Consider the following 18,775-nt stretch of genomic DNA (forward strand, 5'->3'; position numbering starts at 1 on the left):
GACTAGCGCTCGCAGTGGCAGAGGCCTCGGGACTTCCTTCACAGCGCAGCCGCGGCGCACATCCTAATCTCAGACATGCTTTTCAATACTGCTCGCACATCCCCATTATTTTTTCGCCAGGTTGCTGTCCATCGTGATGTAAACGGTGTTCTTCATCCTCGATGCTTTGCATTGAGAAAAAGTAATCTCCAGGCTTGGAGTTGCACCTGACACCGACAAAAACGCCGAGAGCAAGTGGGGCTATACCAATCCAGGTACAACCAAATTAGGTCGACCCACTAAGCTTCAACAAGACACTCCCTCACCAGAACAGGAATTGGCCTCCCTGGTGCAGTATTCGGTCCCTCCCTCCCAAATGACTCATTCAGTTTAACACCCAAACCCTCTTAAGTAACGCTAGCTTTAAATAACTATCAGGCATTGTTTGGAATATCATTAGTCTTACTGAGGTTAGAAGAACTCGTGAGGATTGTACAGTGCTGACAAATGGCCAAGACCTCTGCTATAGAGGACTACCAGATAAGAAGCAGTTCGGAGTAGGATTCCTAATCGATAAGGACATAGTGGGTAACATTGACAAATTCTACAGCATTAATGAGAGGGTAGCTGTAGTATGTAGTAATCAGACTTAATAAGAGGTATAGAATAAAGGTAGTACAAACCTACACTCCAACCTCCAGTCACAATGATGAAGAAATAGAACAGTTTTTTGAAGATGTTGAATTAGCAACGTGAAAAGTGCAAACTCGGTATACTGTAGCCATGGGCGACTTCAATGCAAAAGTGGGGAAAAAGCAGGCTGGTGAACAAGCAATTGGCAACAATGGCGTGGATTCTAGGCACACTCAAGGAGAGATGTTGGTAGAATTCGTGGAAAGGAGTAAGCTGCGAATAATGAACACCTTCTTCAGGAAGCGTAGCAACAGAAAGTGGACCTGGAAAAGCCCTAAAGGTGAAACATGAAATTGATTTCATACTTCGATGATCCCAGCATAGTGCAGGATGTAGAAGTGTTAGGTAGCGTAAAATGCAGTGATCATAGGTTAGTGAGGGCTAGGATTCACCTAAATTTTAAGAGAGAAAGAGTAAGATTGGTTAAGGAGAAACAGGCAGACCTAGATACAGTAAGGGTAAAAGCAGGCAAATTCAGGTTGGCACTTGCAAACAAATATGTAGCCTTAGAACAGAGAGATGAAGATGACATATAGGTAATGAACATATAGGAAGATGAATATAGGAATGAATATAGGTATAAGGCAACCAGTAGGTAAACTCTCCCAAGTAACAAAGGACTTAAAGGCCAACTGCAACGAAATTTCACTTTGGCTAAACTGACTATAAATGCTTAGCGTACACTCTCAAAGTAATCATGGCAAAGCTGCAGGGCTGGTAATCGCCTAATTTTGTTATTAGCAGCTATTAAATAGCGCCTATGCAGACGATGCATGTACCTGGCAGCAAAGCGATAGCGATGCGGATATGGCGCATATTGAAGAACCGTACGCAACTGTTGATTTTTCAGTTGCGCCAGATTGCGCCTAGGCAGCCAGGCAGGCGCAGGCAGGCAGTTGACGGGCGTCTTTCTCGGCATGCATTGTCCCTGTTGCGCTCGTGATTTTAGCTGTTGCAAGAATGCCGATGCGTTGCATGGCCGTCATGAGCTCAAATACGTGCTCGAGCACGAGCAATGGCTGTGCAGTACACAACGCTGAGTAGAGGAAGGCTGAACACATCTCTTGTGTCCCAGCTTTCCGAGCACAAGCATGCACCGTGTAGCACCAGGCAAGTGTGACATGGACCAGCCAATGCGCTCAATGCATGTAAACTGCAGTAGACGAAGCTGCACTTCAACAGCACAGTCACTTACCCATCAAGATCTGCTTGGCAAACACTTTCTCAAGTTGACTATATGGCGTGATGGCACAGGAAAACCAAAGGTAACGTTCAAAGGTAAGTTGTATTCAAGAGCGATATTCTTGAGCGATCAATTCTGGTAGTGCATCATCTTCAATATGTTTCGCGTGTCTCTACATCCGACGCGTCGAAGTAGACGAAGGAAATCCTTTCTGACACAGTGCCAGAAACGAGCAGGAACCGTATGCTGCATTGGTCACGAAGGAGAACGCGATGCGGCGGCAAGCCATGCAGGAATGCAATTCCGCCACAATGAAATGGGCGAATATTTATCACGGCCGCAGTCCAGCCTGTCTGGCCGTGAGTTTATGCATACTTAGCACCGTGTAATTCTTGGCTCGGTCGGACACCCCTAGTCCGGCCGAGCCAAGTCTCACCTACTTATCTTTTACTACAGATGGCAGTAGTTGTCTGGTCAGTATAGGGAGCCTACATGCAAACAGAACTTTTGCTCGCATGTAGGCTCCCTAGATCGGTCAACAAGTGCGGCGCTTCCAGCATCCCAGGCAGCGGCCGGTAAAGACGGATACGTAATGCCAGAGACAGTAAGATCGCTAATATTTTATCTTGCGCTTTAAACGTGACCCGCAGCAGCACGGCGATCAGGTATTGCCAACACTTGCTAGCGGACAAGTTCGCAGCAAGCGAGTGCTTATTTATTTGTCAAAGGCCCAAACGCAACATGCTCGATTAAGTGAACCAGAACAGCAGGCTGCTGGTCAGCTATCATGATGGCCACAAGATGCACCCATTTCCAGTTGCTTCGGCGTGAGATAGGTCATATTTTATTCCCACACCAGCCACACAAGACTGTAGAGTGTCCAATTTTTGCCAATTTAGCGTAACTGCACCATGTGTGGATCGCATCCGCATTAAGCCAGACTATATTGCACCTTTAGTGTGGCCACTCCAATATGCTCTTCTTCGAGCGGAGGCAGAACGTATCGAGGCCCTGCTGTTGAACGTAGACAGCCAGATAGAGAAAACCGGCTGGACTCTGAGAATACTTCGTATTAAAAGAACATTGCAGGCGCGCCACGGCCTTGTCCCAGCGCACATTGCAGCTAAGAAAGTATACTAACTATGTGACAAGCAGATGTGCAGGACCTGTTCACTACTGATACACCAGAACGGAATACAAGCAAGGAAAGCAGACAGCATGGGCGCTGGTTCTCCACATTCTTCACTGTTTGTCACTTCCGTTGGGCTATAATGGAGTCATTCTTCTTCAGTTTCGGTATGAAAAACAGATTTTTGCGAGCTGTTTGTGAAAGATTGGGCTGCATTTCAAGTGTAAGATTTTGCACAGAGGCTACTGTATGTCTAAACTATCTGAAACTAGGCTTTTTACGTGGTCGAAAATTTCGTTGCAGTTGGCCTATAATAGAGAAACAACAAAGAATGAAAGTGTCCAACTTTAGAGATCAGATAGAATTCGCGGAACTGTCAAAAATAAACAACAAGGAGAAATTAAGGGATATTCGAAATTATAACATAAGAAAGACTGAGGAAGCAGCAAAGAATGAATGCAGCCTGAAATCAGTGAGAAGGAAACTTGGCATCGGACAAACCAAGATGTATGCACTGAAAGATAAGCAGGGTATAATATCATCAGCAATCTCGAAGATATAGTAAAAGCAGCTGAAGAATTCTATACTGACCTGTACAGTACCCAAAGCAGCCATGATACCTCCATTCAAAATAGTAATGAACAGGTTACAGAGGCTCCTTCTATAACTAGCGATGAAGTTAGAAGAGCCTTGCAAGACATGAAACGGGGAAAAGCAGCAGCAGAAGATGGACTACCAGTCAAACTAATGAAAGATGGAGGAGACATAATGCTTGAAGAACTAGCAGCCCTTCATACAAACTGTCTATTGACTTGAAGGGTCCAAGAGAACTGGAAGAATGCCAACATTATACTAATCCACAAAAAGGGAGACGTTAAAGGATTGAAAAATTATAGGTCCATTAGCTTACTTCCAATATTATATAAAATATTTACCAAGATAATCTCCAATAGAATAAGGGCAACACTGGACTTTTGTCAACAAAGGGAACAGGCAGGTTTCAGGAAGGGATACTCTACAATGAATCACATCCATGTCATCAATCAGGTAATTAGGAAATCTGCAGAGTACAATCAGCCTCTCTATGTGGCTTTCATAAATTACGAAAAGGCATTTGATTCAGTCGAGATACCAGCAGCCATAGCGGCATTACGTAATCAAGGAGTACAGGGCGCTTACATAAATATCTTGCAAAGTATCTACAGAGATTCCACAGCTACCTTAATTCTCGACAGGAAAAGCAGGAAGATACCTATAAAGAAAGGGGTCAGACAAGGAGACATAATCTCTCCAGTGCTATTCACTGCATACTTGGAAGAAGTATTCAAGCTATCCAACTGGGAAGGCTTAAGAGTAAGGATCAATGGTGAATATCTCAGCAACCCTCGATCTGCAGATGACCCTGTCTTGTTGAGGAACACTGGGGACAAATTACAACACATGATGGAGGACCTTAACAGAGAGAGTATAAGAGCGGGGTCAAAGATTAATATTCAGAAGACAAAGATAATGATCAATAGCCAGGCAAGGGAACAAGAGTTCAGGATCGCCAGTCAGCCTCTAGAGTCTGTGAAGGATTACGTTTAACTAAGTCAATTATCCACACGTGACCCTGATCATGAGAGGGAAATTTGCAGAATAAAAATGGGTTGGAGCACATTCGGCAGACATTGTCAAATCTTGACTGGAAGCTAACCATTATCATTAAAATGAAAGGTGTACAATCAATGCATTCTACCAGTGCTGACATTTGGGACAGAAACTTTGAGACTGACAAAGAAGCTCAAAAAAAAGTTAAGGAGCGCGCAAAGAGCGATGGAACAAAGAATGTTAGATGCAACGTTAAGAGACAGGAAGAGAGCGATGTAGACCAGAGAGCAAACAGGGATAGCCGACATTCTAATTGACATTAAGAGAAAGAAATGGAGCTGGCCAGGTCCTGTAATGCGTAGGTTAGATAACCGGTGGATTATTAGGGTTACAGAATGGGTGCCAAGAGAATGGAAGCGCAGTAGGGGACAGCAAAAGACTAGATGGGGTGATGAAATTAAGAAATTGAGGAAAAGGCGCTAGCTGGAATCGGTTGACACAGGACAGGGGTAATTGGAGATTGCAAGGAAAGGCCTTCATACTGCAGTGGACATAAAATAGGATGATGATGATAAAAAACGAAACTACTGTTTGCTGCCACTGCGGCCGCTATCAATGAAATCATGGATGGTGACCTTGTTGTTCTGAAGGCACGTGGCCGTCGCACGCACCGACTCAATACGAAACCTCCACATGCTGCAATTGCGCATGAAATTGCGGTCGCTAGTGACGTGATCATGGATGGCAACTACACAGCTATGACGGCACATGGCCGAGGCACGCACCCAGTCAAAGCAAAGCTATGGCCACAACTGCAGCCACTATGGACACGATCATGGATGCCGACTATGCAGCCGTGAAGGCACACAGCAAATGCTGTGCTATTCGCAGTGGTAAACACAACAATCAAGGCTTTAAAGTCAGAAATGGGCATGAAGCATTCTGGCATTGCTGTCACTCATGTACAATTTCCACTGTTGACCATGGCGATGCGAACTCCACTGCTTCGTTTCGGTGGATGCTAGTGCCGTTGTTGCTATTTGGTGTCGCCCATTTGCGGCGCTCAACAAGCTCCGAGAGTTGTCCAAATTAACTGATGTGGAGCCAAATACATGTATATCAAAGTTAACAAAATTTCTGTTGCATTAAATAATGCATATGCCTGCCGGTACCAAAGGACGAGTCTGAATTATCCGATTTTCTGAATTAGTGAGGGTCGTATTAACGAGATTTTACTGTAGTAGTAAAATCTCACACGGTATACAAATGAACCGAAAATTCATATTAATTGAAAATTAAGCAATGCTGATGCAGTAAACAAGTAAAAGTGGAAGACAACCTACCGGGATTGTTGATTTGGTCGAGAAGCTTCACAGATCTTGCAGACACAACACCTCCGATACTTTGAATGAAGCCCTGTGGGAAGTGCTTCATGGTGATGAAGGGGTACTCCTGTATCAATGAGCAAAGCATGGGGTAAGAAATTGTGTAATATGCCGACAGCAGTAGGCCTCTCATTATCCTGATTAGAAGTTAATTTTCTTAATCACAAAAATGCAAGGTGGAGGTGCACATTAAGGAACATGAATAGCAACTGCTGGCAAAATTATAGACTATCACCGGTTCCCAGCCCTGCAATGGCATCAATATTGCAGATAGCTTTGTAGTATATGTGCAACATCCAACTTTACGTCACAGTTTCAGACATGAACTCGTTTCTACACTTTTTTGTACTTTGAAAGTCAAGTAGACGCTCAGAATTATGTACAATTTGGCCTCTGTTTTAGCCAACCAATATCTAGCGCAACTCCCAGCGGCATCCCATGGCCCTGCTTTTGATATATATTGCACTACTGATGACAAAATCACAAGAAAGTATTAAACTTTCCGTCTGGACCTTTTCTGGCAGTGCCAGTAAGCAACAATGTAATGGCATCTCTGCCAACAATGATTTACACCAGGCCACATTCTGAAATGCTCAGTAAATCTCAGATAGACTGCGTTTAAGTTAAGCTGTGAGGTTTAACGTCCCGAAAGTGCACAGTGGGTTATGAAAGCTGCTGTAGCAGAGCATACAAGGTTAATGTTGACCACCCCCGGTTGTTTAATGTGCCCCCAAGGCATGGTACAGGAACGTTTTTCATTTCGCCCCCTTTGAAATGCCAAGGCCTGGTGCTCAGCAGCGCAATGCCAACACCACTGAGCCACTAGAGAGACCTTGCATTTGAACCATATGATTGTTCTTATCCATGAAACGTACAGTCGAACTCCGCTATATCGAACTCGCAAAAGAATGCCTATCAGTTCGATATAGAGCATAATTCAATATAAGCCTGCTAAAGAATTGGATGTCATAAAAGCAGATACCATTTATAAAAATAACTTAATTGATGAAACCAGCGTAGTTTCGCTTGAAATAGTCCTGTATTTTCCTCTGCTTGGGCAATTTCGCTGCCTGCAACACACGCACATCTCCACATTGTCTAAGGAGTCACAGGAGCTAAGGCCACAACCTTCTACAGTCGCGCAGAAGCACCGTACTAGTGCGAGCACACCAATCACTTCGGAGGATGTGGGCAAAGGACCGCCATTGCTTTCCTCATTGTGCCCACTTTCACTTGTGCCCGGTATAATGTCAGCAATGCAGTCTTCATTTTCAGGCTCTCCCATGGTCACGACGCCATCACCTGCCCTCACAAACTTGTCGACCGCCGATTTGGCAACACAGGCAACGGCTTCGTCGCACTCATGAGAATTTACAGACATCACCAGGCACATGGAAGCCGGCACGTCTGAAGTAATTTCGGATGAACCACTCATACACGGCCGTGTGTATGCGTCAGGCGCCACAGCCAGCGGGTCGCGAGTGATTGCGAGTTTGTCCGCTTTAGTGCTGAGAGTGCTCCTCGGAATCTTGCACGCTGCGGAGACAAATGATTTCTCACCGCGTTCGACCCGATTTATGATTTCGAGCTTCACGGCACGCCATCACCTGCCCTCACAAACTCGTCGACCGCCGATTCGGCAACACAGGCAACGGCTTCTTCGCACTCATCAGAATTTACAGTCATCACCAGGCACATGGAAGCCAGCACGTCTGAAGTAATTTCGGATGAACCACTCGTACACGGCCATGTGTATGCGTCGGGCGCCACAGCCAGCGGGTCGCGAGTGATTGCGAGTTTGTCTGCTTTAGTGCTGAGAGTGCTCCTCGGAATCTTGCATGCTGCGGAGACAAATGATTTCTCACCGCGTTCGACCCGATTTATGATTTCGAGCTTCATGGCAAAAAGCGAATTCTCCCGCTTCACCACGGCAACACTGTAGGAAAAGGCCCACAAGGCACAAACACAATGAACCAGAAAAGCAGCCATATGACTCACACTTGCGCCATCTTGCACGATGAAGGCACAAGAGCCTCTGATTGGCTGTCTGAGCAAGCGCCGCGGGCGGACCAGGATCATTTTTGGCAGGGGAGGTGTCACCAGCTCGCCCGACACAGCACAGTCACAGTAGGGAGAGCGGTTGGATGGAGCCACGCTGCCGGGTTTCCCCGCCACCGCGAGGGAGAGCCTACTTCTGGGGGCACTTTTCTGCCGCTTGACATTCCATATATTGGCGGTCGTTTCTATTTTTGTTCGATGTAAGTGTAATTTTTTGCTATATATACTCATTGTAACTATACCGTGTTCAGAAATTGTTCGATACAGTCAAACCTGGATATATCGAATTCGACGGGGAACGGAAAATAGTTCGATATAGCGAAAATTCAATATACAGATATAGGCCAAAAAAAGCACTCGCGATCATAAAAAATTGTGGCTTACCGATTGCAACAGGCACGAATCACATAGCATGTGCACACAATATGAAAGCGCTTTATTTCACGGAAAAAAAATCCCTAATTTCGGGCTGCTTTTTCCTCTGGGAAATAAAGATTAAAACACTATAGTCTCAATCTTCTCGAGAGCCCAGTGCCTTCCACTTCGCCGCAACAGCGCCGAATCAGGCTGAACGCTGACGCCAGTTCAGTGACTGTGCACGGACGTGTTTCTTCAAGAACACAGTTGCCCTCGTCGTTGCTGAAATCGCCACCTTGAACGCCAGCTATTCTGGCCACAATGTCCTCATCAGCGAGGTCGGCTCCCGCTTGAACTTCGCTGTCAGCATTAATAAAGTCATCAACAGTAACTTTGGAAGGGACAGCACCAGGAAGCTTGTACAAGTTGCGAAACACGTCCTCCAAGCAGTCATTGTCATCTAAAGCTTCCAGACATTCATCTCCGGCCACTTCAAGGCCTGCCTTGCCGAAACAGTTGGCTACTGTGGCCTGCTTCATGTCGCCCCAAGCGCTGGTAATCATCTGGATCGCGCCGAGCAGGTCAATCTTGAGATCGGTTCCCATGCGGAGGTTTACGAGGAGCCGTTGAATAAGTCGCTTCCGATAGCCTACCTTGAATGCCTTTATGATACTCTGGTCAAGGGGCTGCAGTCTTGTTGTGGTGTTCGGCGGGAGAAACTTCAGTTCGATGTGTTGCAGCTTGCAAATCATTTGATGGGCCGAACATTTGTCTACCAGAAGGCAAACTCGGCAGCCTGACTTGCCCAACTCAGCGTCCCAAGCCTGCAGCCATTCAACAAAAAGTTGACATGTCATCCAGGCCTTCCTATTACAGCCGCAGCGGACCGGAAGCTGTTTACAGTTCTTGAAGCAGCGCGGTGACTTGCTCTTCCTGATCACGAAAGGCCGTAGCTTGTACGAGCCGTCCATGTTGGCTGCAAACAGCACCGACACATGCACTTTGCTTATTTTACCGCCGTGACATGAGATTCCACGAAGAGCGAGTGTCTTATTCGGCAACATTTGCCAAAAGAGACCAGTTTCGTCTGCATTGAAGATTTCTGCAGGCGAAAACTTCTCAGTGATCTTCGGCCACTCCTCAGAAAGCCACTGCTGCATCTCCTGGCTGCTGACAGCTCCACTTTCACCTGAAATGGCCTTTCCTACAATGCCGTGGCGGTTTTTAAACCGTTGCAGCCATCCAGCGCCACCACAAAAGTTCTCTTCGCCAAGAGCTATAGCAAACCATTTGGCTTTTTCGATTAACATCGGGCCATCCACGGGAATATTTTTCGCTCGGATTTCAAGAAACCACGTATAGAGTGCCTTCTCCACTTTGTCAAAAGCAGCAGGGTGCACACGACACGCTCCCGAGCGACTTTCCTCACCTGCTTTAAGCTTCATGTCCAGCTTGTTTTTTAACAATGTACTTAAAGTACTCCGCGGAATGCCAAATGTGTCCACCATGGAGGACTTCTTTTCTCCATTCTCGACACGCCAGATTACTTCAAGATTTCTTGCAAAGTCCAGATTCTTCCTCTTTTTTATGTCCGCAGATGCCATAGCTCACCAGATGACCGCAATCACACATGCTACACACGGCACGTTGAAACACAGGTACGCACCACAAAATGCGCGATGCGCAGATGGAGCAGTCCGAGCGAAACCTGTTCGAGCGGCAGTCAACGGGGCTGCGAAGGAACGACAAAGGGAAAATAAAAAAAGAGAGCGGGGATAAAGATCGGCAGAATATGCCGTCGAAGGCACTGTGGGCGCAATCGCCGCTTCGCTTCGCGCTTTGTTTTTTGAACCCTCTCTGACTCTCTTGTCTCCCCTGGCCCATGAGCGACCGTGCCAGACCCCTCACTCTCTCTCTCCTTTTTCCCAGGAAGCGCGGCTTGGGAACGTCACTGCGGGTCTCCGTGCTGCGCACTCTCTTCGCTGATCTCCAATGACCTTGCCCAATGCACATGCCAGCGGTAGAGGAGGAGCGAGAGAGCTAGCGCCAGTGGGGCGCAAGAACGGGGGAAAGGCTCTGTGTCTCCATCGCTAGGCGACGGCAGCGCATGCGCAGAGGAGGAGCCTGCTGACTGGCTCTGCGGAAATGTTTTCCCCTGAGGACCGGACACGAATGTCTGGGAAAAGCGCACCTTCCAGGGGCACAGCACGGCGCGGCGCTCAATATATCGAATGTCCGACGAAAATGAAATTCGATATACTACGCAATTGTCCTATACTTTTACATAATATTTTCAAGGGGGTAATCTGTGTGTTCAATATAGCCAATAATTCGAAATATGCGGGTTCGCTATATCCTAGTTCGACTGTATCCAAAATCATTTGATGTAAACGGGTTCGATACAGTCGGGTTCGACTGTATTTGAGGCTGGAATCACGAAGCCTCACTCACTGAAAAATTTGAAATTCTCAGTGCCTTTTGCTACTCCGTTTCTCAATATGCTTAGATGCAAGAGCTGCCTTTCAGCGCACAGAATCAGCTGTTGTTTAGTGGGGATATGATAAACCTTTTTGGGATGGTCAGATTGTTAAAACTTATTGGCTAGAAAAAGAGTGTGTTGGAGTTTACTGCTGGCAACATGGCAGAAGCATACTCACCAAAATGATAAAGCCATTATGCTCAATGCTCTTCACGCCCATCTGCTTGTGTCCTCATGAGCAGCCCTTTTTTAAACGTATTTCTGAGTGTGATAGGATACACTATGTTGTGTATGTTTAAGTTAAGGATGACTCACCAGCATTTCCAAACTTTCCCGAGCCAGCGCTGGCCTATTGATGAACTGCCTTGGTCCACCACCGGTGCTACTACCAGAGCTTGCACCTGTTGGGGTACATTAAAACACAGTACAGAAACGATAGCATCTGTAAAATATAGCAGGCAGTCAGCCCCAACTTCATGAAACTGGGATGGTTCCAATCTACACTAAGCACTGATAACCTAAAGTTTCAGTGACACTTGTCCACTGGACTAGGAGAAGGATGCTGTGGTGGAAGGCTCTGGATTAATTTCGACCACCTGAGGGTAATTTACTGTGAATTCAACTACTATAAGTAGAAAGATTTTTGCATTCTGCCACCCTGCTCCTTGGAATCTAACATGTGACCCAGTGCTCAGCAGCATAACACTGCAGTCACCAAGCCAGTGCAACCAGTCAACGTGAAGCCTTAGGATGCATTCACACTGGTGAGTGACAGAGGTTACGCAACCAAATGTGACTGGTAATGAAGGAGCGACTCAAGGTGACTGATATTCAAACTGACCAGCTTGATCTGCTTGTCACCACACCGAAACATCTCACGATTGATGTTGTACAAAAACCAAGGCTCGAAACACCATCACCATATAAAAGAAGTTTTAGCTCTCATTTACACCGGTGACTCACAGAGGTCACGCAACCATTTAAGGTCAGTCGCTCACGGCTCAATTTTTTAGATGTGTGACTGCAGTTGCAAATGTACTGAATTAATTAGCAGTGCAGGAAGATGAAGTCTGTATACAGTGATGCTTATTTTACATGGCAATAGCGATACGAGCAGATGTAAACGGCATCAATCACAAGACAGGTAGCCCTTGCCGGTGTGAACGACAGTTGCCATGAGTTTTTTGAGTTGCCAGTCACAGTTGGTCGCACTACTTCTGTAAATCACCAGTGTGAATGAGCCATTAGCGTGTAAAGATGACCTGCTCCTGCGCTGCTGATTGGTTCAGTAGGCTTGCAACTGAAAAATGGAGCAGCCGAGCTATTGTCCAAAAACACTCACTTTCCAACCAAAGTGACCACCTGCAACTGATTATTTTACGACCGACATGGTCGTGTGACCTGTGCGAGTTTCCAGTGTGAATGAGCCTTAAAAACATTGTTTCAAACCCCTTATACCAATCTCCCATTGCAAAGGACCAATGTACACTACTGTCCATTCTTGAAGGAAACACCCTACTACTAGTACTCTGATGCCACTTAGGTTTCAGATGTTGCACAAAAGCTTGCAATATTATTTTTTTTATCAAAGGATGCTTCACATCAATCATTTTTACAGGAAAAGGTTGAATAAATCTTCAAGTTACACTTCTAACTAACTGCTCCATGTAACAGCAGACCTTCTTTACGGATCTGCACAACTCTAGCACAATACATCACATAGGAATAGTGTACAAAACATGGTCAATAAGTTGGCCAGCCTACAGGTATAATGCAAATAACTGGTGCTGCTTATGTCTGTCAGCTATGCGACTTATCCTCTGCTGCCCACTTCAGCCACATCTTAAAATCGTGCACTGTCACCTGCAGCTGTACTTACTGCACAACAAAACTGAAAAAGTAACACATAAGCATCAGAACTTGCATAATATTGACAATATCTGTTTGCTGCTGCATGTCTTCGTTAACTGCACTGGCACTGTTCTTTCTACACTGCATCCTAAAGGAATTGTGGTGACGGTGACACCTAGCTGCAAGCTGTCCATGCAGTTTGTATTTGCCACAGTTCACTTAGCTGATATCAGGTTAAATTAAGTATGTAGTAGTTTATTTTGCAGATCAGTGTGCGTCATGCACTTTCTAACACTTACCACAGCCAGTACAATATTGGCAAATATATGTATGTTTTATTTTTGTTGCACTCTGTTAGAAAATTTTATTCAATCTGCTAAAAATTGGCAACAGATAGATATACAAGTTTTACACGGATCTTTATCAAGGTAATGTTGAATTTTGTGAATTTCAACATATGCTATTTAGCTAAACCAGCCAAAGTAGATGCAGAGAAAGAAACCTGAATGCAGGCAGACAACTCATCCAAAACATTCCCACATTATGCAACTGTCTGCACTGAGAGTATGGGCATGCAAAAGCAGTGTGTTTGTGTGTCTGTGCATGTATACCGTATTTACTCGTATAATGATTGCATTTTATTGTAAAAAAATTTCAGGGGTGCGATCATTACGCGAGTTAAATTTCCTGCAAAAAAATTTTTTTTTTTCATCCCGCATTTGCTGCGGGATGACAACAGGTAAAAAAATAGGCGGCTGCCGCTGTATGTAGTACAGGACACCAAAACAAAAATGGCAGCCGGCGGAGTAAGCTGAACGTGCCGAATGCGATTTTTTTTCTTCTCGTGAGTACATTACGTGCACTGACACAGTTTCTTCCATATCAGTAATGAATAATATCATTAATATCGGCAAGTTTGCGGCAATAACGTAGCCATGTCCACTTTGCGGGGACAGAAACAGATGGGCGCGCTTAGCTGTTATTGACATAGGAACACATGGCGGGCATGCTGCGGAAACTGCGGCATTTGTCTTCACTACTATCCTAATACGGCACGTTTCCCCTAACAGTGGGCAAGTATCTTAGCTGTGTTACAAGCATCGGCTTATGAATAAGGTAAACTTCTAACGTATCAGTGTAAACATGGCTGCTATCGTTTCCGCTCGTGATTTGTTGCGTGCCCATGAGTGCAGATGAGAAGAATCGAAAGGTGCCTTTCTTGTTGTTGTTGTTGACCACAACCATTATAAAGCCTACGCATAATAAAGGCAAGTTTGGTTGTAGCTTTTTTTTTTCTTTTTGTCATGGAAGTGCGGGAAGTGATGAAAGGAATGAAATGGGGCATCTGCTTAAGAATGTTTGGTGCGTGCAGACCGCTTGGTTTGAAGAGTAATTCGCGTAGCCTTCGACAGATAACGCAATCATTATTAGCTAGACTTGGCACACAACATATCGCTGCGGCAAGTTCGGGGTGCGATCATTACATGGGAAATAAAAAAAACTAATTTTGACGACAAAATTCAGGCCTGCGATCATTACGCGAGTAAATACAGTACATCTGTATCACAGGTGTGACAGCTTGCGAACAGCTGGCACCCTAGTGTAGAGAAGAACACATACTGAGAGCAGCGGCAGCCGGTCCACCTGTATGAAGGTCAGGGTCCGAAGCCCTCTGCAGGGGGATGCTCGAAAGCGCAGCCACTGGAATCGTCCTCGGGGGTGAAGGGAGGGGGTGAGGGGGCGACTCCTCGGAGGGGGACCTGGGCGGGGGGCAGAGTGTGTCCGAGCGGTTCCTGCGCAGGGGCGCCCCCAAAGGCGCAGGGGGCAGGAGGGCTGCTGCCCCCTGCAGCAGCAGGGACTGGGCCGATGCCAGAAGACCCGCACCCCGTGGAGAGGGCGTCCCACGCCGGCTGCTGCCACCGTGCGGGGAGCCCGGGCTGACCCGCACCCGAGGTGCAGTCGTGCACAGCCAAGCGGGGGAAGAGGGCATGCGGGTGTGACAGCGAACAACCAGAGGGGAGGGGGGAGGCCTCTGCAGGGACAAGGGGAGCAGAGGGGGAAGGGGCAGCTCTCTGGCAAAAGAAAAGGGTCGAGAGAAAAAGAGAGAGAGAGAGAGAGCAGCAGAGACAGAGGACACTGTCAGACATAGAGCATGCCACAACACGCACCCATCAAGTTCCTACGCCTTGATGCTGGCACTGTGGAGGGGTTGGCTGTGAACAGACAGCAAAAGAGTGAGTGCTGCAGGAAAGTGTGGCCACTGACTTGAGAATAATGGGACAAAGGAAACATCTTAAGGTGTTCCATGCTTAATATTGGCATGGCTGTATGAGGATACATGTCTCTTACACATAGAGTCTTGGTTCCAGAAAAAAAAAAGGGGGTGCAAATACAAATGTTGATCTAAAATGTTGGGTCCTCAAGCATTACACAGAGGCATTGGGAGACTCGTTTTTACTCTTGTAGGCTAAAAATTTTGCCTATATGAACACTGGCTAGAGATCTCTTATCAGCTATGAACCTCCTATCCCAGCTTGAAGACAGCAAGTGAGTCAACAACATGGAAATTTGGAAGGAGCTAACACAATGCACTTGGCTCATTTAGGTTTACATTTAGGTGGGCTAGTTGGTGAATGTTCATGGCGAATGATAGATAGTGTGAAAAGACCTTCTCGTCTTGTTCATCTTTCTACACTGTCAACCGCTGTGCTTGCTTTCTTTATCACCTAAGGCAATGCTTCGCAGACCAGCCATATTACTTAAGTTTGTTCACTTGGTTACAAAGTGCATAATGCACTGTTATGGTTACAGACAGCAAGCCATAAGCTAGCATCAGGACGCGTTGAACTGTGCTTCTGGTATAGTACATGAAGGGAAACAGCCAATCGATGCCACTAACTTCCTTCCATATGTTACAATTTCACTCGGGCACCACATTGCCAGCAACACAACCACCACTATTACTTTGACTACTAGTGCACATGCAAGGCTAAACCAATGCCCGGATGTAATTTCATATAACAGCCTCTTTGTTCTCACATTATATTGCATAATTAGAGACAAATTTTACTGCATTAGTTTGTGTACTGGTATTATATTTTAGAAGATGCTCAATGAGCTCAACCACACATCTGGTACTCAAGAGTTTAGCTTTATTTACAATGAACAAGCATGGACTTAGGCTGTCTATTGCACTGGCTTGCTACATGGTGATGCTTTCAACAGGAAATCATTACCTGCTGCACAATAATAAACATTCCATAAGAACTCAAAGCTACCACAGGTATTTTCATGGCATGACAACAGAGATCACTTAAACAAATATTTCACTAAGTGACTTACAAGCATGCACAAGGTGTTTTCAAACTGTAGAGAATATCGCCTGAATTAAGCTTGAGAAACAAAAACAAAACACTCAGTCCTTTCCTTTAAGCTACTGGGCATGTCTTTCTGACGTCTGACGCGTTTATTGTTTACAAATCCAATGTGACCCACCAACAATAAATTCACTTAAATGCACAACTTTGGCTTCATAAAATCAATTAAATTCTCTAAGCTGGGTATCACAAAACTATCATGAAAGACAAAACAAATTTGTGTAGCTCTTAACTGCCAGTTCCCCGCTAAGTGTCGTTTACACGTTCACACTGCATTTGCTGTGTTTCTGTCTTATCAATTCATGTTGTGACCCGTTCCCCCTTATTGTTCCCTAGAACAGTGGTTCTCAAATGGAGTTTGCAGACCCCAGGGGGTCCCCAACACATCCATGGCTAAGAACCAGTGCTGTAGAATATGGGGACACAAACAAAATGTAAAGCTACAACATCAGATTTTTTTTCTTGTAATTGCTTTCTTATCTTTTCTATCACCATTTCTATGACAGCTTTGGGTGTTTTCAAGGTCTCTTCTTGCAAAAACCTCTGCATGGCTTTCTAACATAGTAACAAGATAATCTGCGCTGGAACAAAGCATCATGATATCAAGCTGCTATACCATCTTATGCTGGAATGTATTGAGCGAAAGGCGATGCTATCATAACTGTCAGCTATGCAAGGTGCAACTCCCTTTCATAAAAAGCTACAATATTATGCCCTACTTGGTGACATGCCAGCACTAGCACAAGAGATTAATTGTTAAAGAATTGAGAAATGTGTCTGTGAGCACATACCAAGACACACAGGACAACACTGAGCACAAGCAGCCATGCAATGATCACTGTAACACAAACAACAAATAGGCAAAGAGAGCAGGAGTAACACTAGTGCGAGAAAGACAGCAGGTGCAAGGGAGGTGAATGGCCAGAAAAGCTAATGCAGAGAAACACCACATACAGTGCATCAAAAGTGAAAACTCAGGACTATGCAAAAGTGTACAACTTCAAGCATTCATTTTATTCTTCAGTGTAGCTGGAGGTTCTTGCAACAAGATCATTGCATTCCAAACAAGGCGCACTGAAAATTCCACACATTCCAGAAAGTTGATGCTAACATGATGCTAAAGATGTTCAAGATGTTAACGAGCATACAGGCTATTTTCATTAGAATGTTACAATGTGTATATTAACTAGTATAACTTTCCTGAAGAATTTCTGATAAACTAAATCAGTCCCATGTTACTTGTTTCTACTGCCACTCATAATGCATCCTTCAGAACCCTCAGCACATTCTACGATAGGGTCACTTTATACAATGCGGTTTCTCTCTTCGTGCAATTAGGAACCAAAAAGTTATTTTCATGCCATTTTTGACCCAAGAAAGTTGAGTTACCTGTGCAGGGAAGGAAGGGTTACTATAGCAAGTGCTCAAAAGCAACAATCAAATCATATCCTCCACTTGGTGACAACCTAACAATTTAGATCGCGCCCCACCCACAGAACTGCACTGCAGTTGCCCTCTGTGCATCCAGGCTTCAAAACATAATTTGCTAGAGATGTCCACATACTGAAAGTATTACGCCTCCGCTGTGACGCCATGTAAATGAGTGAACATATTGGTTAACTCATTTCACGCCGTAGAGTGATGAGTTAGCTGCTTTATTAGGTTTTCACCAACCGTGGGGAGCTCAGGAAACTAAACATATAGTAGCATTTTGACTATCTGCTTCAACTGCTTCTGCTTACTTAAGCAAAAAAAAGAAAGAAAAATGTTTGAAAAAATTTGGAGGACGCTTAAGCTTCGCCTTTAAGAGTGGAACGCAATAGCATTGAAAGATCCCCGACTGCTCACGCTTCCCGGCAACTGCAGCCTATGTGACCGTAATGTTTACCAAAAAACGCTCACAGCGAACGCTATGCACGAAGGCGGGCTCCCTGGTCGAAATGCGGCCTCTTGCATGGGCCGCGATGCAGCAGAGGCGAGCGCTATCTGGAAGTGTTTCAAGGAAGCGGGCACGCCACTCTGTGGACTCTGAGATATTTACGCACCGGCGTGCGCAAATGGCGGACGCCTTCTCCGGTCTATGCATTGTAGAAACACTGGAAAAGGGGTTTGTCTGAGTTTTCGGGTAACATAATGATGTTTTCTCATATATTCAAATTGCAATACGAGCGCTATCATGTCTGTAGCTTGTGTGTAAGTCGCAGTTTACAATTTTTCCACGTATTTTAGCTTAAGAAATTCAATTAGTTCAGTGGATTCCCTGCGTCACATGAACAGCCTGGGTATGTGTGGCTCAAAAATGTTTTTGTCGAAACAATGCCCAACGCCGGACGCCAGTTGCTGCTGCCGATGCCGGATTTCCTGCGACATGGGCTCCTTAACGCTATTGCATAATTGCTATTGCAGCTGCAGATTCAGAGGCCCAATGGCACTGTGATTTAAAGCTATAAACGTATTTATAAAAACAAGAGAAAAGTCAGTTGCACATGCCTTCTGTATTGGTCAACGATGTGCGAGATAAACAGAGAACTGTCAGTTTTAATGTATACCACTGCACTCAGAAGAAGCTATAGTAGCTGACCTGTTGTCAAAAAGTTAAGCTATGGTGACAGCCCATCGCCGAAAGGATCACTAAAGAGATACGCTAAATCAGTCTGGTACTCAGAGTCTCTTTTTCTTTTTTTAAGTCTATCT

At 45.3% G+C, this 18,775-nt stretch overlaps 1 protein-coding gene across 2 annotated transcripts in view; it reads right to left on the reverse strand.

Moving 5' to 3' along the window:
* LOC142578898 (C2 domain-containing protein 5) overlaps positions 1–18,775 on the reverse strand; it is a 67,547-nt gene that overhangs the window by 40,403 nt on the left and 8,369 nt on the right. For both annotated transcript variants that reach the window (XM_075688573.1, XM_075688572.1), the window contains exons 11-13: positions 14,325–14,464; positions 11,169–11,254; positions 5,918–6,026 (exon numbers count right to left, since the gene is read on the reverse strand). In XM_075688573.1, coding sequence (XP_075544688.1) covers positions 5,918–6,026; positions 11,169–11,254; positions 14,325–14,464 — 335 coding nt within the window. The remainder of the gene's footprint in view (positions 1–5,917; positions 6,027–11,168; positions 11,255–14,324; positions 14,465–18,775) is intronic.

The sequence above is a fragment of the Dermacentor variabilis genome, chromosome 4 (assembly GCF_050947875.1).
Source record: "Dermacentor variabilis isolate Ectoservices chromosome 4, ASM5094787v1, whole genome shotgun sequence".
Lineage (NCBI taxonomy): Eukaryota > Metazoa > Arthropoda > Arachnida > Ixodida > Ixodidae > Dermacentor > Dermacentor variabilis.